This window comes from Glycine soja, chromosome 7 (assembly GCF_004193775.1).
Source record: "Glycine soja cultivar W05 chromosome 7, ASM419377v2, whole genome shotgun sequence".
Classification (NCBI taxonomy): Eukaryota; Viridiplantae; Streptophyta; class Magnoliopsida; order Fabales; family Fabaceae; genus Glycine; species Glycine soja.
In genome coordinates this window covers 6954127-6976982 of record NC_041008.1, presented here as the reverse complement: position 1 = coordinate 6976982, position 22856 = coordinate 6954127, and the positions used below count along the sequence as shown (strand labels likewise).

At 33.1% G+C, this 22856-nt stretch overlaps 3 protein-coding genes and 1 pseudogene across 3 annotated transcripts; 3 read left to right on the top strand and 1 right to left on the bottom strand.

Annotated features, from left to right (window-relative positions):
- Nucleotides 1-1668: 1668 nt before the first annotated feature.
- On the top strand, nucleotides 1669-5697 carry LOC114418477 (methionine adenosyltransferase 2 subunit beta-like). The gene is made up of 6 exons (XM_028383838.1): nucleotides 1669-2002; nucleotides 2922-3081; nucleotides 3422-3609; nucleotides 4336-4459; nucleotides 4760-4890; nucleotides 5149-5697. Exons 1-6 carry the CDS (start codon nucleotides 1685-1687, stop codon nucleotides 5278-5280), a joined length of 1053 nt encoding a protein of 350 aa, XP_028239639.1. The 5' UTR covers nucleotides 1669-1684; the 3' UTR covers nucleotides 5281-5697.
- Nucleotides 5698-6144: 447 nt separating this feature from the next.
- On the top strand, nucleotides 6145-7260 carry LOC114418475 (NAD(P)H-quinone oxidoreductase subunit S, chloroplastic). The gene has a single exon (XM_028383837.1). It carries the CDS (start codon nucleotides 6244-6246, stop codon nucleotides 6973-6975), a length of 732 nt encoding a protein of 243 aa, XP_028239638.1. The 5' UTR covers nucleotides 6145-6243; the 3' UTR covers nucleotides 6976-7260.
- A 2749-nt stretch (nucleotides 7261-10009) lies between these two features.
- LOC114419380 lies at nucleotides 10010-18141 on the top strand (annotated as a pseudogene).
- Nucleotides 18142-18804: 663 nt separating this feature from the next.
- Nucleotides 18805-19885, bottom strand: LOC114418845 (auxin-responsive protein SAUR76-like). Its single transcript, XM_028384372.1, has one exon. It carries the CDS (start codon nucleotides 19420-19422, stop codon nucleotides 19042-19044), a length of 381 nt encoding a protein of 126 aa, XP_028240173.1. The 5' UTR covers nucleotides 19423-19885; the 3' UTR covers nucleotides 18805-19041.
- Nucleotides 19886-22856: the final 2971 nt, after the last annotated feature.

Here is a 22856-nt window from a genome sequence, read left to right as displayed (position 1 = left end):
ATATTTTCATACTAACTAACCTAATATTGGAATAGTTATTAATAAGTAAAAAATAATAACACAATAGCTACTCATACAAACTAATTTAAACTTAGAACTTTTGTTAATAATAACTAACCTACTATTTACATACTAACTAACTTATAATACTAACTAACTTAAACTTATAATATATATTAGCATATTTACTTTGAAAATACATACCAGGAATTTAAGGGCACTTGAAGCACACTTGAAAGATGAATGCACAGAAGAACACAAACACAATAATCTCTCAAACTCCAGAAGAAGAAAGAAAGAGAAAGCAAACTAAGGAAGCTGTGTAAACGTAAAGAATGAGTTCAACATTTTTTTTATAGCCCAAAACTTAAACCCCACCCCCAACGTTCAAATTTTTTTAACGTTAAGATGCTATATATGCTAGCCTTTTCAAAACCTGAAAGCTATTGCTTGCAAGGTGCAGACCAAGCCTTCATTCACGTGAACATAAGTGCAGGATTTTCAGAAAAAGGTGCAGACCAAGCCTTCATTCATTCACGTAACCCACACAAGCCTATCCCGCCAGCTCGAAAGGCGGGATCCTCTCTCCCCCTGTCCCGCAACCGCCAGTGGCGGTACCGCCTGCAACACCCTCTCTCACCTGTCCCGCCAGCTCCAAGGGCGGGACCACCCCCTCTCTCCTATCCCGCCATTTCCAAGGGCGGGACACCTCTCTCTCTCCTATCCCCTCCCATCCCGCCATTGCTGCTGGCGGCACCCCTCCCCTTCTCTCCTAGTCAGCCCCTATCCCGCCATTGCCACTAGCGGTTCAAGCTTCCCGCCAGTGTCAATGGCGGCACCCACGTAGAAAACAACCCCCCCCCCCCCCCCATAATTTCTTATAAATGAGACCCCATTGAGTAAATAGTTTCTAAAACCAACCCTCCTCCCATAAATTTGCCTGTAAGTGCTGCTCCCCAAATCTACCGATCTATCTAAACAATGCGTTATTGCGTTTTCCAACTAGGCCCCACTCAAGCTCATTTTTAATTTTAACTGATTTATACGGTATGTCGAAATTAACTAAAAAAAAGGTTAAAATATTTTTTTTTTCCATTTTTATAAATATAAAGATATTTCAAATTCGTCGATGATAAATTTTTAGTATTTTTTTTTACAAAATCGAAACATCTTACTTTTTTATATCAATTATATTAATAACTAATATAAAAAATATTATATTTATACCAATTATTTCCTTCAATTTTAAATATAATAAAAAAATATTTTTGTTATCTCAAATTTAAAGAAATTTCAACTAATTATAATTTATATAATGATATTGTCTTTAAAATATTTTTTTTATTTAATTCAAGTATTATAAGTTGGAAAAAAAATTAATATTTAATTGAAATTGTTGTAATTAGATGTAAGTAATTAAATTTTTTAGTTAAATGTATAATTGATGTAAGATATTATATTTATATGAATTATACGTATGACTAATAAAAATAATTATGGGATAGATTCAGATTTATTGTAACTTACATCCAACCCAAAATAAAAATTTTCAATTTTCTGAGAAAAAAATACTCAAAGTTTCAATTTTGTGAGAATCGAATAAATACTCAATTTTTATTTTTATAGAGTTGAATTGTGTCATTCATGAGAACGAAAAAAAAATAAAAATCGGAAATGCTCACCCATGCAATACAAATTAACACGAAGGGATCACAACTCAACTCCAAGCAAGGAAAGACACCAGAGACAGAAACAAAGAAGGATGAGTAAGGTGAAGATTTTGGTTGTGGGAGGCACAGGTTACTTGGGTCAGCATCTGCTACAAGCCTATGTTCATGCCAATGCCAATAATGGAACTCCTTTTGCTTTCGATCTCGCTTTCACCCATCACTCCTCTCCTCCTCCCCAACCTCTGTTGGATGCCATTCCTTTCTCTCTTCCTTTTCAAGTGGATTTGAAAACTGGCTTTGGATTTGAAGCCATTTCCAACACTTTTGGTCAGGTTCTGTTCTCACCTTCCTCACTTGAATTTGGTTGTGTTGATTATGTGTCTTCCTTTTCAATTGGGTGAGGAAAAAAAAATGATTTCGATTAGTGGGTCGTTTTGTGAACTTCCTTTTGGGATTAAAGTTTGCTCCTTTTTTGATATGTTGCTGGTTGAACTATCTATCATGATTTGGTGGTTCTGTTAGGTACACTTTGTGGAGCCTCAAATTGGAAAGTGTTTGGTTTGAGTTTCATACGAGGCACCCTTCTTCTCTCTATTGACTCACTGAACTACTTACTTGTTTGCTGCTTATTCATAACAATATTTAGATAGTTTAAAGGGTCATTGGCATACCAAGTGAGATATGTTGCCAATTTAGCTGCTAAAACTTTGTATTTGTGCATCTTATATGAATGATTGTTTAAGATGATTATAAATGGATATGCAACTGGTTTTAGGCCAATGTAGATAACCCAGTCTTTTTCTGGGTTGACACTGAGTGGCTTACACCTTTGGTACTTGTGGAATCCTGCATGCTTTTGGACTTGTGGAATTTGTTTCTATATAAAAGATTTTTGCCTCCCTTTCCTCTCAACTTGATAGCCACTCATTAATCATTCTTCTTGCCATGCACAAGTGTGAGTATGATCATGTATGTGCGCACACAAGGATCTAGGTGAGACAGAGAAAGTGCATTTCATGCAATGGTTATTTTAAATATTAATAAGTTCAACAGATGCCAATGTCTTACAAGATTTTGAGCCTTTTATCCATTAAATGTATCTTAAAGGTATAGCTAGCCTTCCCCAAATAGAAATTCATTAATAGAAAACATGAGGATAAAGGATCACATGTTAGCATTTCATAGTGTGTAAAATAATATTGTGATTTGTTTCATTATTGACAATTCTGTTTGTTTGTTTGGTAATGGCAGCCTGATGTGGTTGTCAATTGTGCTGCCATCTCAGTTCCTCGTGCTTGTGAAATTGATCCTGCTACTGCACATGCTATTAATGTGCCATCGTCTCTAGTAAAATGGTTGCAAAGCTTTGAAAAGAGAAGTACTCTTCTCATTCATCTCTCCACAGATCAAGGTAATCCAATCTTACCATGATAGATGAAGGTCAAGGAATGGGCATTATGAAAAAAGGAAGATATTTTTATAACCTTTTTGAGCCTCTACTCGCTTCTTTCCTGCTTTATCTTTCTCTGTTTCTAACGTTTGTCATTCTTAACTAAAAACTAACATTATAAGCATTGAAATTTCTGAATTTTTTTGTTTATCCCTTATCCATTTTTAGCAATACAAAGGGATGAATCATGTTTGGGGTTAAATTTTCTTTCTTGATTAATATGTCGTGTTTACTATCCATATCCATGTCCATTTACACTTTGACTTTTATCAAAATTCTAATTTATGTTTCATCTCATCAGTTTATGAAGGGGAGAAGTCCTTTTACAAGGAAGAAGACATTGCTGTTCCAGTAAATGTTTATGGAAAAACTAAAGTGGCAGCAGAGCAGTTCATTTCAGAAAATTATCCGAACTTTGCAATTTTGAGAAGCAGTATCATCTATGGGCCACAAACAGTCTCACCAGTTCCAAAATCTCTTCCTATTCAGGTGCTTGTGCAATATGTGGACTTTTTATTATAAAATTTATTGGCAAATTAATGCTTCAAGCATTTGGGTTGATGAAACTCTAGAGTTGGATGCTTTGTGAATTTCGCTTCTTATTGCAAGAAGAATAATATATTTCTTTTTTAAAAGATGATGGTAGTGCTCTCTCACCATTTTTCAATCTGCAGTATTAAAAAAAGTCATTTCCCATCATTCATGGTTTTTTGTTTGTTGTTCCTTTAGTGCCTTTAATTCCCCTTTTTGAAAGAGAAAACCTTACAGTATTTATGATTTACATTTTTCTTTGCTTTACTTTGTTACAAAGATTACAATTTCCTCTATCACTTGTTAGGTTCTTCTAATTCTTCTAGTACCCACTTAAATATAGGGGCAACCAAGGGGAATTGAGTGACTTGTGTTCCATATTTCCAGAGATGCAATCAAGGGAATTAGGTGGGGGGAAATGGACTTGTATGGCTCTAAGGAAAGAGATGGAGAGAAGAGTGAGCCAGCAAGGCAAGAAATAAGTAGAGGTTAAAGAATAGTGATTGAGAGTACAGGGTCTCTCTCAAATACCCTGTGTTATCTTTTGTGTTTCAGTTTATTAAGTCTACCCACGGATACTAATACCATATTGGTATCTGTATTTTCAGAAGAATAATACAGTAGATTTATCCACATCTAAGTGTGTTCTGTTCCTGTTTCTAACATACTATCTAATTGTTGCAGTGGATTGATGGTGCCCTTGCTAAAGGAGAAAAAGTGGAGTTCTTTCATGATGAGTTTCGTTGTCCAATTTATGTCAAGGATCTTGTAACTATCATACTAACTTTAACTAGCCAATGGATATCGGGTACAGGACTTCTAGTACCTAAGCTAATGTATTGGTTGGACGTATGTTATGCTGTGAAAAATTTCTTAATGATGCTGATTTTCAGTGACACCCTTTTTAAGCTTGCAAAATTTAATAATAAAATATTTGCAGAAATTCTCTCTATACTATAACTGATTGACAATCATGTATGACATTTTCTTGTGTATAATTTTGGCATTAAATAATAAGTCCCTCTTGTTCTTTAATTATAATTTCATATGCTAATGAGGTATCTCAAATTTGCATTAATGAATTCTGCTTTTCTGATTCTTGTCACAGAGGGCAAGCAAATGCAATTGTTACTTAATGTTGGTGGAGCTGATAGGGTGTCACGTTTACAAATGGCTGAGGCTGTTGCAGAATTTAGAGGATATGATGCCTCATTAATCAAATCAGTGTCTGCCTCATCGGTATGTATCTGCTTCATTTTATCACAAAATTTTGTGCTACGGAATCAGAAACTTGCTTTCTTTGTTTATCTGCATTATCCTAGTATACAAAATTATTAACCTCTAACAATACTCCTTAAAAAAATTAAAGATTTTGTATCCTCATTAATCAAGGCTATCAAAGTTTTCGTTCACTTTTTGATGGCCATTTGAGCTGCCTGATAAGATTTATCTCCTCTTATTGTGCTTTATGACATGTATTTTTGCCTTATTTTTCAGGTTGATCGAGGGGTGAAGTCCCCAGCTGATATATCTATGGATATCACTAGATTGGTTCAAACCCTAAGAATTCATCCTGTTTCATTTAAAGATGGAGTGAGATTGACACTCACAACCGAGGCTAGGCAATGATGAGACAACAAAGATATCAAATAAGGCTTCCTTGTTAGCATTTGAGTCTTCTTTCCTACCATTAAGACTGAAATGTGCTCTCAAAAGCTCTTACTACATTTAGATTGTTGTATAATAGATAAATTCTTGAAAAAGTCAAACCAAGCCAATTTGTAGGAGCTGCTGGGAATTAGAAAAAGGCAAGTAGCTAATGAAGTCACAAAGGCAGACGTCAATTGTCATTCATCACTTTCTTCCAAGTCCAACAAGTTGGTTTTGTGTCATTCTCCCAATAATTTCCAAGATATGCATTTTATACTACAAGTCAGTGTATTAACGCACTGAAACATTGAACATTTTATGTTCAGTGAATGGCAAAATACTCGAGTGATTATTGTAGGAATTGCCTTCCAATTGCTAATAATGTGTTTATATTTTCGTTGTTCCACTTTCTAATGCAACTGAACGTGAAAGAAAGAAATTTTTTGTCTGACGTTTAACCAGCTACGAAACGCAAATTCACACTCTAACTACACAAAAAAGTACAGTATTAACCCTCAAATTTTATTACTGTTTGATTTTCTTAAGATGGATTACATGTTTGGTTTAATTTATTTTTAACTTAAGAAGTGGTAAACCAGGTGCTTGGACTTAAAAAAATCTAAATTAGAGGTTACCATACATGCCACAAAAAAAAAATATAATTGAAGGGGAAACACTCAAACTATAGAATAGCCCTAGTTGGCACTAATGTTATGGGAGTTTGGCCAAATGAATGTACTTTGTGGTCAGGATTAAATGGGAGGAAGCTTTTCTTTCTGATAGTTATTAACTTACTATTCTTTAAAAAAACATAAAAGATAGGGCTATCCAAGAAGCACCTTTGTGGTCAGCATTAGACCATGAATCTATTCTTTCCAAACCTCACTCACTCCCTCTTCTCTCACAATGCCATCTGTGGCCACTTTACAGAACAGTTAGTTAATGATGTCATCTTTTGTTGTTCTTCATGGCCTGCATGGCTCTCTTCTCCGCTCCCAGTTCCTAGGCCAAGACACCCTCACTCATCTCTACCCTCGTAACAAGGCTTCCACCATTCATAACAAGCCAACAACAGCACAACCACGTGCCAAATTTGACATGCTGCAAGTCTTGGGAGGAAGAGGACTATGCAATGGAGAAGCAGGTCTTAAACAAGAGCTGAAGAGGGAACTTGGTGTTGATGAGAAGGCACCAGCATCAGCAACAAGTGACAAAGAGCAAGAGTTAGAGGAGGAATCATCAACAACACAGTCCTTGGCAAGTGTTGCTGCAGAAGATGGTTTTGAGAAGGAACTGATGGGGTTAACTGGGGGGTTTCCGGGGGGTGAGAAGGGTTTGAAAAAGTTCATTCAGGAAAACCCTCCTCCTCTAAAACCAAGTCAAGGGAGCAAAAGCCTGAAACTAGCACTGTCTAAGAAGCCTAAACCACCAGAATTGCCTTTGTTGCTGCCAGGGATGATTGCCATTGTGAAGAACCCGAATAACCCGTTTTACATGTACTGTGGGATTGTGCAAAGAATCACTGATGGAAAGGCAGGGGTTCTCTTTGAAGGAGGGAACTGGGACAGGTTGATCACGTTCAGGTTGGAAGAACTTGAGCGCAGAGAAAAAGGCCCCCCCATGAAGAACCCCAAGTCAGCTGTGCTCGAACCGTTTCTTGAAAAGAAGTCATAGTTAAGCTTAGTTTCAATTTGCAAAACATGTTCACTTTTGTATCATATATGTATAATGTATCTATCTATCTATCTATCTATTGAGCTTTCCGACAAAGAAAGCATAGCTGAGGATTGCTACTACTGTGCTTTGATGTTCTTTTTGGGTGAGTAAATATTGAATTTGAGGGGTAAACAGAAGGGATCAAAGGTTGAATTGGTAACAAGAGAAGTACATCTTTATGGTAAACATGTAAATTTGTGTAAAGTTATGTTACAAAAAATGATGGTGTATAATTTAGTGAGAGTTTTAGTGTCTTGTGTGTATGTGTGTAGCTGCTGTTCAATGGTCATGAGATTGAGCATTGTTCTTTTCCAGAATCAATTGCAGAACTGTTATCATTGGAAAAAAGATTAATCACGATTTTCTAGCTATTTCAATCATGTGCTTACACGTTATTGACTATAATAAATAATATAGAGTATAAAGGTCTTTTACTATCACCTACCATCTTATATGATAAGTGTATTGTGATGGGTCTGCTAATACTGGAGCTTGTTGCTCCTGTATTGTGATGTGCGGAAGAAAGTTACTGCAGAAACCAAATGGTGCTGAAACTCGTAGTATAGGAAGCACAATTGACAATACCGTGTTGGAGCCTATTGGGAATGGTGGTTATTATGCTTATGCAGACACGTATTATAGCAGCTGCAATTTTTTGGAATTAGTAATGTTAGCATATAGTTTATAAACTTTACAAAACTATAGAAAATAGAGAAGGGGAGTCTGCTTTTGAATTAGAGGATATTATTAGATCATAGTTTAGTTTTGGTCTTTTATTTTACATCTTGTAGGCATAGTTATCTGTTATCAGTGACTTAGTCTGTGTCTTGATCCGTCTTTGTAAGGGTGGGTACCCCTCGTACCTGTATCCTCTTCGTCGATGAAATTCTTTTTTTGCTGATAAAAAGTAATATTAGTGTAATGATTTTTATAATAATCATCTTAAAAGTTATATTATAAATGATTTTTGATTAGTTGATATTCTAGAAACTTTACATTGATAATATAGGCCAATTAAACTCTATTTGACAAATGACAGCTAAAATAAGTATAAATTTTTTTTCTTAGGTAACAATTAAAATTAAAAGCAAATGGGATTAGACAATGAAGGAGGGATATTGATGAATAAGAAATTGCCTAGTTTCTTGAAGCTGAAGAGGGTTGGCCTATGCATTTGAACCAAAAAGTTTTGTACTTCTTGTTGGAGACAAGACTTGGGTCCTAGATGCAGAAATTGACTTGAGCTGATGCCTTCACATGTATAACTTGATGCCAGGGATTCTTTCCAGTTTCCATAGGTTTAGAAAGAGAAGCTTCACCCATATCAGATGATAGTTGTCCTATTTTCACATTTTTTTTAAAGTTTGATGGAATTGGAGACTATAGTAAGTCCCTAAATGGAAGTCCACCAGGTCAGAAGAATTTCTTGATTCCCTCATAAGGCATGCTCCTAATGGAATGGTCTTTAACTAAAACCTCTACATCAGTAGGCCATGAAAGTCCAACAATATTTGCAAGCATGATGAAAACTTTGGAGAAGAAGGTTGAATCTCAATGTGCTTAAACATTGGATGAAACCCTTATGATTAGAGATGGTGTATATGTGCATGCATGACAATAGGATCGTCAAATTCTAAAAACTTGCAAAGGTCAGATGTATAATAAAAACTTCTCTTCAATTTCAAGCCTTCAAGCGCCTTGGTGTATTGATCAACTATTCATGAAATGAAGCTTTTTTTTTTGCTTCGGTAGTAAAAACTCGTCGTTGGTAAAAAAAATCAAAATATTCTTATTTATTTTTCTTTTCGATTTTGTATCATAAATAAATCTCGTAAAACCATAATTCCAAAATTTTTGGCTTCTCTATGTTGGTGCTCGTTGAATCCATCCAGATTCGAAGTTCATTGCCTGCTGAAGGTGACACTAGGCGAGTTTCTATCTATCTGCATCACTTTCTCTTGTTATTTCAAAATATTATGTGTTTTTCTTCAAATCAATTGAACAAACCAGAAGAAAATATGAATGTCTAATTTGCCCCAGTTACAATCATCACGTTCTGCGAAGTTTTTGGTTTTGAATTAATGCTACTATGTTATTTTTCATGAAGGTAACCTCTAAATTTGATGATTTTCTAAAGCTAACCTTTTCAATCTTGCTTCTGCTTTGGTTATATACCCTTAAATGAAAACTGATCTGGTAAGTGTTTCACTGGAACCACTAATGGGTGTTCGGCACACTTTGAAATCTTAAGTGAGCAATTGTGCTTTGAATTTCCTCGAATTTAAGTTAAACCGTGGAACCAGAGCTATCCCCTGCTTCATGTACCTTTTTTTCACCTATAGTACAATTTGGGTTGAGTTGGATGGTATTTTTGCCTATTATACATTACAAGCTTAAATTTGGTCTAGTATAGTTTGTTTAACGACCTTACTGGTTTAGTATCTCCTATAAGTTTGGGTCAATCAAAGGAAGATAAGACTTTGCTAATTAACATATCCAGGTTAGGGTCACTCAAAGGAAGAATAGTTAAATATTTGATACCAAAGATCAAGTTAGCAGAACACAAACAATGGCCTTCAATATATACTTTTGTGTTTGTTTTTACCAATTCACATAAACCAGTTTAATTAAAATGACAAAAAATAGATAAAGTATAGAAAGATTTTACGTACTGCATCCTATTTATCAATTTAGTTTGGTTTCTTAAAATACAAAATATATCATTTTATTCCGCAATGTGTGTTAGTAAACACATTTTTTTTCTTCACTTATATTACCTTCAAACAATATAAAAATGTCATCCTGGTATGCTTGCTTCTGTCTTCAAAATAAATAAAAAATCTTAATGTTGTCATTGTAGTAAGTGGAAGGACTCATTTCGATAATATGATTATTCAGTTATGATTTTGTTCAATTGCGGTTACGATTTTTGACCTTATATAAGCTATTTAGATTTTTAAGTTGAAATTTATTCAGAGGTTAGAAACTAAGAATGGGGGAAGAGAATGAAGGAATAAAAACATTTAGGGATTTGGGCTTATCCGAGTCATTGGTGGAAGCTTGCGAAAAATTGGGTTGGAAAAGTCCATTAAAGATATAGACAGAAGCAATTCCTATTGTATTGGAAGGTTAGCTCTTTATTGAGTTTTGTAAGTCAATATGATATTTGCTGTTTTAATTCTGATTTTTTTTGGTTTACTTTTCTGATTATAAAATAGGAACAGGCAGAAAAAATGATGATTTGCATGACCTTGATGATTTTTTGGATTTTGAACATGAAACTATATGTATTAATATTAGTGCTTTTATATTTGCTTTTGTTGATTGTAATTATTTTCCCATAGCATCCCATTCGAACTTCTATATTTTCCCCTATTTTAGTTCTAGATGGTGGCTTATTATCAATGATGATGAAACCCTATCAAATTGCTGACCATTATTTGTGGTTGCGTTTTTCAGGAAAAGATGTGACAGGACTTGCCCAAACTGGTTATGGTAAGACTGGAGCTTTTGCTCTTCCCATATTGCATGCCCTCTTAGAAGCACCACGCCCAAAACATTTCTTTGATTGTGTGTTGTCTCCCACAAGGTTTGATAATTTTGATACCTAATCATGGGTTTGATTTTCATATAATTTGAATTTTATTGATTGTAATTGTTCTGATTGCTATGTAACAAGTTTATTTCTTCTGTTTTTGACCTTTGTATTGATTTAGAGAACTTGCCATTCAAATTGCGGAGCAGTTTGAAGCTCTAGGCTCTGAATTGGTGTGAAATGTGCCGTGGTGAGTTTCAATCTATTTTTCTGAAATGATTAATTATCTGTTAATTTTATTGCTTCCTGCATAGCTGATTTTGTTTTGTTTTCTCCCCTTGAGACTCTTTCCAACATGATACTTAGCTTTATATGGTGGCTAGGCACTGTTTTAATGTTCTATTTAATACATGTATATTAAACAATCTATTTGATTGACATCGTTTCCTTTTTTACTAGCTTGTTGGAGGAATTGACATGGTACAACAATCCATCAAGATAGCAAAGCAACCTCATATTATTGTAAGTGTTACCATTGCTGTAATCATGCTTTGATTTCATTTGTTTCTTGTACTTCAATAGTGTTAGGTAATACTTAATAGTTGAGTGAGATCCAAAATTTAATCTTGAGTGTCTGTAAAATATATCACTAATGTTTTACTAAAGAAATGTACACTTTTTTTTTTGTTATTTGTTGTTGGTTTCTAAATCAATTAGTGGCTTATCTAACTCATTATTGATCAGAATTTTTTTATGAGCATTGTGTTAATTATATGATTTCTCTTGCATAGAGATAGGATTGATTTTGTTCTTATTTTCTTAAATTACTATCTTGGATACAAATATACTTGGACAGATATATATATAATGTTTTGTAGTTGATAAGCTATCCAATTCCAATGATGTTAGAGTATTATCATAAAAAGATTTAATGATTATATTGCTGGAACAAATTCCTATTATTGGTTTCTTTAACATTCACTTGCTGTCTATTGAGTATAGTTATGGTCCTTGCCACAATTTAACTCTTGTATATGCAAAGGGAATGATTGATAAAAAACCATGTTTTGTATGTTCTGAAAACTTAAAATACTGCTACTTGGGAAAGTTTTAATTGAATCGTCCTGTTATAGGGTCCAAGTATGTTCAAGCCAATCTTTTAGCTTTTTACTTCATCCATTAATTGTTTTCCTTAGTCTTTAATGGCGAAGGTGTGGTCAAGGTTTTCAGTCTATGATGTAATAGTTGGTTCACTTCTTTAAAGCACAAGCCTCATCATGGCGAATAGGAAAATTTTGTTATATTTCACCTGTAGAGGTTTACTATCTATATATAGAAGAGTTTCCTTGGACTACAATATTCTACGATGAGCATTGATTAAACTTGTTTGGAATTCCAAATTCTGGTTCAACGTGTCTTGGCAATGATCTGTCTTTCTTTTTGCTTTTTGTTCTTCTGTTTTTGTTTTGCTTCCTGCCATATCTGCTCCAAAAGTCTAAATATAAATATGATTTCACCCTTGCCATTGGCAAATCTCAAACAACACTAGGGATAGTTAGAAATGTAATTACAGGAACCCATAATAGTTTTAAATCTTTCTCGGGTCATGCTTTATACTTCATTGAATAATATGACTTCCATTGATTTTTGGCCTCATATTAAGTTAATATTTTATGATCCAATATTTGCTTGGTCTTGATAAATAGACCAGTAACTTGATATTAATCCCCCCTCCCCAAATTTAATTGCTTGAATGAAATCTGGTTACAACTTTGGTCATTTTCATCCCTCAAAAATATAGTTTGAAGTTTGTGTACCTCTTAACACCTGTATCTTGTAGGAGTCCTTATGTCTTTACATGGACTGTTTTTGTTCTTTTTTGTGAATGTCTTGGAATTTAACTAGCTTCTTATAACGTGGAAGAATAGATTTAATAATTGCTTTTGGTGTTAACAAGCATTTCAGTGACTGAGTGAGACTGTTTATGGGTTGAAACATTGCACTCGAATGATGCAAACAACGATTATTCAATTGACAAGAGAAAGCTGAACTTATGCACAATCTGCTTGCACAAGATTGATATTGTGCTGCCTTTAGTTTTCCACTATTTTTAGGTCTTCTCATTTTGCTGTATGTATTTTGTTTATCTATTTATGTTGAATTCATATTCTTGCAGGTTGGGACTCCCAGACGAGTTTTAGATCACCTAAAACACACCAAAGGATTTTCTCTTGGTAGATTAAAATACTTGGTATGATTTCTACACATATATATTGAATTACTGATGTTACTTTCTGCGTCATAAGAAGATTTGTATGTTCATATATTTGATGAAGAAATATAGTGAATGCTTTTTTGATGGTTATAAATACTTCTTTTTAAAAAATTTGAAATTATATATTTCAGATCTCAAAATATGTTCAAGAAAAAGAGGGCATACTCTCTATTTAGACCAACAATCAAGAGACCACAAAACAAATAAAGCATTCAACTTTAGTACCTCTATTCCTATTTATCCTTCAATTATCCCCTTCATATGTCTGCATATGTATCACCTGAAAGCTTCAGGCTTCTGACCTAGCCTTCCTCATGAAATAAAGACAATAATAAAGAACTGTTGCCGGTCACCTTGAAAATAACAGAGATTTTCTTCTCTTTGTCCTTTCAAATACCTGTTTCCAAATATTAAAACCAGTAGAAATGTAGAATCCAGATTTTTTTTTTTTGGTGACGTAGAATCCAGATTATAATCAAACTGTGTTTGTAGCCTGCTGTAAAACTTGCTTGGAGTAGCCACATTCAAAATAGAAGTGATCATTTGTTTCAACTGCTCCATCACGGGTTACATGTTGAATCCATCAGGCATGTAACTGAACTGTGGGATTGTTTTTGATGACTTGAATATGGTTTTTTATGTTGATACAAGTTTATTTATTGTTGAAGCATGTATGTCTCTGCATTAGTTTAGGTATATCTTGTATGATTACACAATTGTGTTTAAAGCAAATCTGTTGCTGGTTTACATGTCATTTAGATGTAGGATGCCATACATTCTATTTTGCAGTTATGGATGCTTGGACATGTTAGTGGATTTGACAAAAAGAAATAAGTAATCCATTTCGTTGTCTACATTGTGCATATTATATTCTCATCCACATATACTTGGACTAATGTGATTACTCTGTATTTTGAGCAGGTCTTAGATGAGGCAGATAGGTTGTTGAATGAGGACTTCGAGGAATCACTTAATGAGATTTTACAAATGATTCCTCGTGAGCGAAAGACATTTCTGTTTTCTGCTACAATGACTAAGAAGGTATATGTGTAAATTTATTAATTACTGCTCACTCAAAATGTATATTATTTGTAACGCTTGCCTTTTTATCCCTTGGCATTGACCAATATCTTAATATGCAGGTGAACCTTTTTTTTTTAACATATTCGGAGTTATGAAACCCTATTTGATGCAGGTCATTGGAGGAAGCTTATTGGAATTTAACATAAATGCTGGTTGTTGGTTATGATGTTTTGATAGGTTTTGAGAAGCATTTAACCTTTTTTATTGTAAGCCAAATCTATTATATTTTGTTAACATGCATTTGCTTCAATAAGGATGTTATGGTGCAAATGGAATTGAACAAAATAATTTCTATGGGCTGCTTATATGCTGCAGATACTTGATTGTTGACATGTATTTTTAAATTTATGTTGCTAATAGATCAAGTTGCACTCTCGCTGTTGCAGGTCCAGAAGCTGCAAAGGGTTTGTTTAAGGAATCCTGTGAAGGTACAACTGTAATAGTTACTGTAAAATGAGAGAACTGAGGGATATTGAAATGAAAACTGTGTATCTGCGTACACAGTGGATGCTTCTTTATATAGATTAATTACAATTAATTATAGGAGATATTGTTTCTATAATTCTGATATGATAATGAAGACAATATGAAATTGATCCTATTTTGATTCTCAACAGTTACATATATGTTTATTGGGTAAATTACAATCCACATTCACGAGAGATACTTAAATTACCTTGCCCTGTCCTCTATTTTGAAAAATTATACACCCTTCCCTTGATAAATTAATATCTTTCACTTCAGTTCATTGTAACATAAACAAGCTTCCTAAGCACAAAGTTTCTCTCGTCTATTCTTAGTATTAGTGATAGCTAGTTTTAAACCCTTACTATCAATTTTGGAATTGTAAAAGATGAAATGAAGATTTTGTTTAAGTTCCAACTTCCAAAGCAAAGTTGATAGTAAGGAAACTTCTTTTCATGTTTTAGGGTGTTCAAAATTAGTTGTCGGTGACACGAGAAGTCTCACAAAAGGACAAATGTCCTTGAGGGGCCCATTTACAATTGCTCACCCTTGCTTAGAGGTTCTTTTACTGTAAAATGGAGTAATGGACTAAAGCATAGTACATTTCATCTCTTAAGGGAGAGGCGTGTAATTTTAAAATTAGAAGTGAAGGAAATATACTTTAAGCATCTTTCAAGGGAGGGGAGTATTATTATTTATATATTAATTCTTTTGTTCTGATGTTAATCACTATCTGTTTTATTCAATTTAGATTGAAGCATCATCTAAGTATTCCACTGTTGACACATTGAAGCAGCAATATCTCTTTTTGCCTGCCAAACACAAGGTTTTTCTTCTCCCTTGTTCCGCAAAATGTTGGATTTTAAATAAAGAAATGACTGTCATTTGTACATTGAATTTCTTACTACTCATGGCTTCTTGGCCCAATGGAAAAGTTACTTGTATAGGGGAAAAGTTACTTGAAATGTCTTACCACTTATATTCCCCCTTTTTTTTTACAAGCATTGATGCCTGGTTCAAACAAAGTCTATTTTTATTTATTGCCCTAAAATTAGTTATACTTGATAAGTGTCTTAGTGAGGTTGTCAAAGATATACTACAGAAGAAATTTAATGAACAAGTTTCATATATTGCCATCGTTTTCCTTTAAAAGGTATCAGCTGCTTGCGACATACTAGACTGGTGACACATAATCATGGTTAGGTAGGATAAACTTCAACTGTGAATTAATTCTTTGCCATGCTATTGATTTAGCAAAGTAAAAGTATTTTATTTAGTCAATTACAAAATAAGACTATTGTTAGAGAGCACAATATTTGTATGGAACACTTGGAATATATTGGCTATTTGGAATGAAATTAATATAAATTCATGCATTTTAGTTTTCATGAATCATGTCCATTATTTTTTATGTTTGTGATGATTGTGTTCATTAATTATGCGTTTCGCTCATAGGATTGCTACCTTGTTTACATTCTCACTGAAATGTCTGGAAGTACATCAATGGTGTTCACTTGCACTTGTGATGCAACTCGGCTTCTAGCTTTGATCCTTAGGAATCTTGGTCTGAAGGCCATCCCAATTAATGGTCATATGAGCCAGGTAATTGTACTTCACATCCTGTATTATAATTGTAATTTGTTCCCATGTTTTCTTCTTCCCTTGCTATGGGAGGGGATGGTGGGGTGGAAGAAGGAACCGTCTTTGTCTTCTTTTCATTATTTACAGGTGTGCCAATGAAGTATACTAATTTTTATTGTAAAAATCTTCTGATAGTCAAAGAGACTTGGAGCCTTGAATAAGTTCAAATCTGGGGAATGCAATATTCTCCTTTGTACCGATGTAGCTAGTAGAGGACTGGATATTCCAACTGTAGATATGGTGATTAACTATGACATTCCCACAAACTCCAAAGTAAGATGTCCTATGTATTTCTTTTGTACTTCTATTGACATGCTCTATTACAGTTATTAATTTATAATTAACTAAGAATGTGTTTGAATAGAGAATTTTAATAGAACAGAGAATTTGAATTTCTGTAATTTAAAATTCATTGTTTGGATGTTTTTTATGAAGAATTTTAAAACAGAATTTTAAACAACTAAAAATTTGAAATTTCAATTTTCTTTTAAAAGGTGAGAAATTGAAATTTTCTTCTTACAGTCTCCAATAAACACCGTCTGAACTTCTACAACATCGATCGGATGTGAGCATAGAAGAACACGTATAACTAGCACATCAACCATATTTTTTCTTTTTTTCATCCTCATAATTTTAATTTTTTTTATCCCAACACAAAATTTTGAAAATAAAAGAATTTCAATTGAAGTATTTGAAATTCTTAGAATTTAAAATTTCTCCATCCAAACACACTCTAAAAGTTTACAGTTAGCCTCGTATATTGTAGGAATTTGTTTTCATTGTGATACATTAAGGACACAAGACACATCTAAATTAGCACAAGACCTGGAATCATGGAAATAGAAAAACATTTTAGGATTTTTTTTCATTTTTATATTCGCTAGATTCCTGATCTTGTGAGCTACAGGATTATATACATCGTGTGGGAAGGACTGCTCGTGCAGGGCGCTTTGGGGTTGCCATTTCCCTTGTAAATCAGTATGAGCTGGGGTGGTACATTCAAATAGAGAAGCTTATAGGTGAGTAGTATATGCTGTCTTTGCTTTGACAGTTTGAGGAACAAAAGTTTCTTAATGAATAACAAATATATTTCAGGCAACAAGCTACCAGAGTATCCTGCACAAGAAGAGGAAGTTCTACTTTTGGAAGAGCGTGTTAGTGAGGCCAAAAGATTAGCTGTCATGGTAAAATTTCGGATTGAGCCTAGTTATAATTTACACTATTTTTTTACTATTTCTTTTTTAAAAAATAAGGTGAGGGATTTTGTTGGAACTTGGAAGTTGTTGTGATGTCCCTTTATTTGCCTGCCCCAGTTGAATTTAGTTTTCATTGGTTATAATAAAATAAGAGACACTCTCTTTGACACTTATCACATTATTTTATGAGGAATGCTAGTGACACTCTCTGATATTCTCTTTTCAACACTCTCTTTTTGATTGACTGAAATTTGTTAAAAATCATCAATTTTTGTGAGTCGCACTTATCATTTAATGATTCTCTCTCCAGTTTTCAGAGGCAGTGTTGCTAGTATTCCTCATAAAATAATGTGATAGTGAATTTTCTGGTATTAGTTTCTAAGAGCAAGCAGTTGTGTGGCAGAAAGCAACTTGTTTTGTATGAGTATGTAAAGACTATTGCTGTGATTATATTCCTGGAATTAAATATGATAAAGGATTTGACATCAGCCAATGTTTATGTGCTTTAAATAATTATACACTAGAAAGTAAGTGTTTGTACATTTGCTTGTGTAGAAAATGAAGGAGACCGGAGGGAAGAAGAAACGAAGGGGCGAAGAAGATTACGATGGGGAGGATATAGACAAGTACTTGGGTCTCAAGGAAGGAAAATCATCCAAAAAGTTTAGAAGATGAGATCATATCATTGCCAATGAGTGAATTAATGCGGCAGATGAATGAATCAAATGAAGCCATGAAAAATTGATAGACTGAGATGTCATGCAACTTGTGCGTTGTATTCAAATTTTGAGAGAATTTTTGCATTAAATTAAAAAAATATATCCCGATTGATGATTATATAAACAATTTTCTAGTTATATTTTTGAAACGATTGTATCATTATATTATGTTTCGTGCAATTACTTAAGCATTTTTTTTTTTCAATTTGGGAATAAGCCTCTTTAAAGACGTAGCTTGTGGGTTGCCACACAGAGACTTGCAAGGTCATTTGGCCTTTTTGTAACTATTTTTTAATTCTGAAGTTTTCTTTCTTTCATCAATAATTTCAAATCCTTATTTTAATTTACTTGTTAAAGTTAATATTAAAGATATTTAAAACTTTATTTTACTTCATAGAATAATATACTTAATTACAAGATATTCAAAATTAGTTGTTATTGATATTAAAATTTGTAGAAAGTCATAATATCATTGACAGATACTATCAGAGTTGTTAAAAGATTTATTTTTATTAATACTACAAATGCTGAAACTGAGTCATGTATTGATACTTTTCATTTTATTAACCCAATGTTCTCTCTATGATAAAGAATCACCAAACAAAAAGTAGCTGAATTGAATTCTGAGAGTCTATATTTGTTTCCACCAAGATTCAAGAAAGATGTAATTTTTTTTAATAGAATCATAATTAACGAAAGAGTCTAAATGAAGTTTGATACATTAATTCTAAAAATATTTTTTATCTTTGTATTTTGCCCTTGAACAAAATGTTCTTAGCTGCCCCCAAACTATAATAGATCATACAAAACTAGTCCTATGCTTATTCTCAGTGTTATGATGTTACTCACCCTTAAAGCCATGCACCAAGGCCAATTACCTAAACCAATGATTTCATGGCATTAATTTAGCATATGGCTCTTGAAAACCATGAGTTAGAACAGAAACCAGCTATGCAATTACATAATCGTTTAACGCACCATAGAGATCAAGGTATAATAAAGGAAACAAAAATGACTCTTAACAATAACATTCTGAAAAATGCAAGCACAACCCAACATACATATTTTCATACATTAGGCATCTGCATGCAATTAGCACTTTGAAAGCTCTTAAAACACATAGAGTTCAGCCAATTCCTCCAAAGAGTCAGAACCAAACTTAGGATCTGCATTTTCTAGCATCCACAGTAGATGATCAAAGAGAACCACCTCACAGTTGACCACCAAAACACTTTCATCACTGCCCTTTTGCTTGGAATTGTTGATGAGAGCTTTGAGGAGAGGATGGTTCAAATACTTGGAGCTTATCACATACCGTTTCCTTGTGCTGCCAACAAATACAGTTTCACAATGTTCACCTTCTTGCATGCCATTTCCTTCCCATAAGTCTTCCTTAGCAAACTTGGACCTTAGGCTATTAAATGATGAAGATCTTCCTAGATGCTTTGACAAGTTCTTGCACTTACTGAGTATTAGATTGAGCTTCTTCATGCTTTTTTTGGTTGAGGGGTGTTTAATTAGGATTTAGGAAAAGAGAGGGTTGGTTAGAGAGAACCAATGAATGAAGATAAAGAAGATTAAAATACACTCACAATGAAGTGTATTGAAGTTTTAAATAGGGAGAGAGGTAGGTGCAAAGTCATTGTATTGGGGTGCTAGAAGTGTGGGTTCAATTTGGAACCAAACCAAACCATTTTTAGTGACACAAACAAGTCATCTTTTTAGTTAATAAAAATAAGGGTGGTAGTTTTAACTTACATGCATAAAACAAAACAGACAGACATAACTGAAACTGTTCTCAGTCATCACTGGTTAGGCATCCAAGCACAGAGCCCATTGTTTCTCTGAACCCATCTGCTTCTGGCCAATGACTTGGGCCCCACTCCTAGTGCCCATGCTGCCTAGAAAGAACTTAAATTAGAACAGAACCACGAAGCATAAACTAGTCCTAGATAAAAAGGGAGGGGGGAATGTACTAAGTTATTGAACTGATAATGATTTTATAGACTTTGCAGAATTTTAAAAGTAAAGAGTAAGGACAAAGATGTAATTTTTTGTTTAAAATAAATTAAAAAAATATTATTATTTTTTAATTTCTGATAAAAATCTCAATGTAGAAAATGTAAAAGATGCTTAAAACGAGCATAAATTTTCCTAATAAAACTAAGTGTCAAACTAGTTAATTCACTATATAAGTAGAACTAGAATGGGCTAGAAAGATTCTGAATTCCACTATTAAGGTAAAATAATAAGAAAATTTGTACATTGTGCAAGTTGTATTGTAGTGTCTCTTTCATTTTTCTTTTCCTGTGCATGACTGATTTTTGCCAGCGTTTTCCAAACAGGTTGGTGACACTGTTCTCAGAACCTAGTCTTTTTCTGAGGTTACAACTTACAAGGAACATAGTTATTCATAAGCTCTTACTTATCACTTACGTGGTTGACTTCTTTTTTGCTATGTAGAAACTAATAATTGCCTTACATGACAAGGGTAATAATTCAAGATAACATTTGAAGATAAAAAGAGCCACTATTCTGACAATTATCTGAGATGTGCAACTTCACAAAGATATTTTATTTCTTTGCTATAAATATCTAGAAGATTTCATAAAAAATAGAAAAAGGAGACACTCAATATGTGCCATGGGGTTGATGTCCCACAGGAATGGAACCTTGACTAGGTGCTTCTTCTTGTGGCTGATGCTTAAGATTGTGCACACAACCTTTTGTCCCCAAACATTTCACTTTGTTCCTTTCTGAACTAAGGGGCCTTTTGCAATTTAGGTTCTATTTAGAACTGTATAATTCATTAGCTAGAGATGGTGGAAAAGAGCAATACATTGAGCTAGTTTTAATATCAACACAATTCAATACATTGCTCAAGTTGCATTTACAACTCACCAAGAGATAGTAGCACTTAACACTGAATTTTGGCTAGTTCTGAAGCATATATATCTCATCATTGCTGATTTAAGAATGATAGCTTGTTTGGAACATTCTCTTTTACAGTTTTCAAGATTTGAAGCATAATTAAGGGCTAATTCCAGTGAAAATAAATAAGTTTAAATGATTGCTGTGAAACGGAAGCTCAAATTCATACAAATATTACAAAATTGGATTCAATGATCATCTCTTAATAGAAATCTAAGGCATGCAATACTCAGCAAGTATGTAACTTCAACTTTGAAACAAGATTAAGACATCTACATTTTCTTCCGTACCAACAAAATATGCTGTGCCTCCCAAAACAAGAAAACACGAACCTCCTTTTTGAATGTCAACAAAAAAAGTTATCACTCTCTGGTCTTTTGGAAAAAATTCACTATTGATTCCATTCAAGACATTAATATGTACAGTAAAACATTGACTTATATGTTCTAACGTATGAAGGGAAGGACAGGGTCAGGATCAACGAGTAAAAATAATGCACAAAGCTTCACAAATGTTACTTTTTTTTAATCTACTGTTAACTATACAAATTGCATAATTAATTAGGTAGATAAAGATATAGTTGTCAGGGAAGCCTCTCATAACCAAATGAGATTTTGGCTAACAAACAAAAAGAATCATGATGGAGGACATTTACAAACACTGCAGAATAGGGCCAAAAATGTTATGAGGTTTTGTTTGTAACCAAGTGTATGGCACCTTTAGTACAACCCGTGGTTTTTCATATCTGGTATCTAGTTGGTACTGAGTCAGCTAAGGCTTGCATTAGATCAAGATTTAATTATATAGCATTATGAATAACTTAACCTACCACAATGGGAAATGTATTTTGGAAACTCTTATTTGAAGAATAATGTTTTCTCAATATAATATTTCAACTGATATTTTTGGAAATTTAGTCATTATTTTTCAGTTATTACCTAACTCAAGTTGTACAAAATCTAAAAAACAATAGATGGGTTTGCATCCAAATTTAGCTTAACTTTTATTTTTTAAGAAATAAATTAGTATACTTTTCATGAGATTTTTTTTTTTGAATTTCTTTAAAACATGCCCTCAAACAACGATGCTTATTGATGGTTAGCTTTGCGCATGATTAGTAGAAACAGATTTTATACTTCTTGTCTTTTTTTTATATAAAAAAAATAATAACATTGCAAAACTATGAGTTTAAAAACTTCCTGCAAACTACATCTATAATTATTGCTATATCTGTCATGCTACTTAAATGAATTGAAGCTAGCTTATTTTAAGGATTAAATATATTTTTATTTCGTATAAATATTATGATTTTCTCATTTATTCCCTCATTAAAAAATTTTATAATTTAGTCATTTTAATTTTTGTCTATTATGTTTTTTGGTATGTTTTGTACATTAAGTGTGTCTCTTACGAACGAGACGTCGATTAAAAACTTGTAATATTTAGACAGATTTAGCGTATAAAACAAATTAATAGAGGAAATATATGAAAGAGATAAAATTTTACAAATAGTAAATTATAGCCTTTTAAAAATAAAGGATATAATGAAAAAATTGTTATATTTAAAGAGATCGTTAGAATATGAGTTAGTTTTTGGAGATATACAAAGTCTGTCAATCTGTACCGAAAAAAAAAACTAAATACAAAGTCTGTTATTTCAAAACTATAGTTTTTATTTGCAGAGGAAACTAGTACAAATCAAGTACTTGTTCATAATGATAGTGGCTATGTGAATGCTTACAACAATTGTTAAGCTTGACAAACTATTTATTAGTGCTGAAGGATGTTCTAGTTAGGAATAGATATGTTTCAAGGTGGTGTTTGACTATTCTACATTACAATATTTTGGAGAGATCTATGATAAAAAAAATTTAAGAAAAAGTTATAATATTAATTTTTGAGCTATTAAGATATTACAATTCACGTTCAGCTTTTAACTAATTTTTTAGTTAATTTTTTTAACTATTTTTATTTTTTTTATCAAGCATGTACTA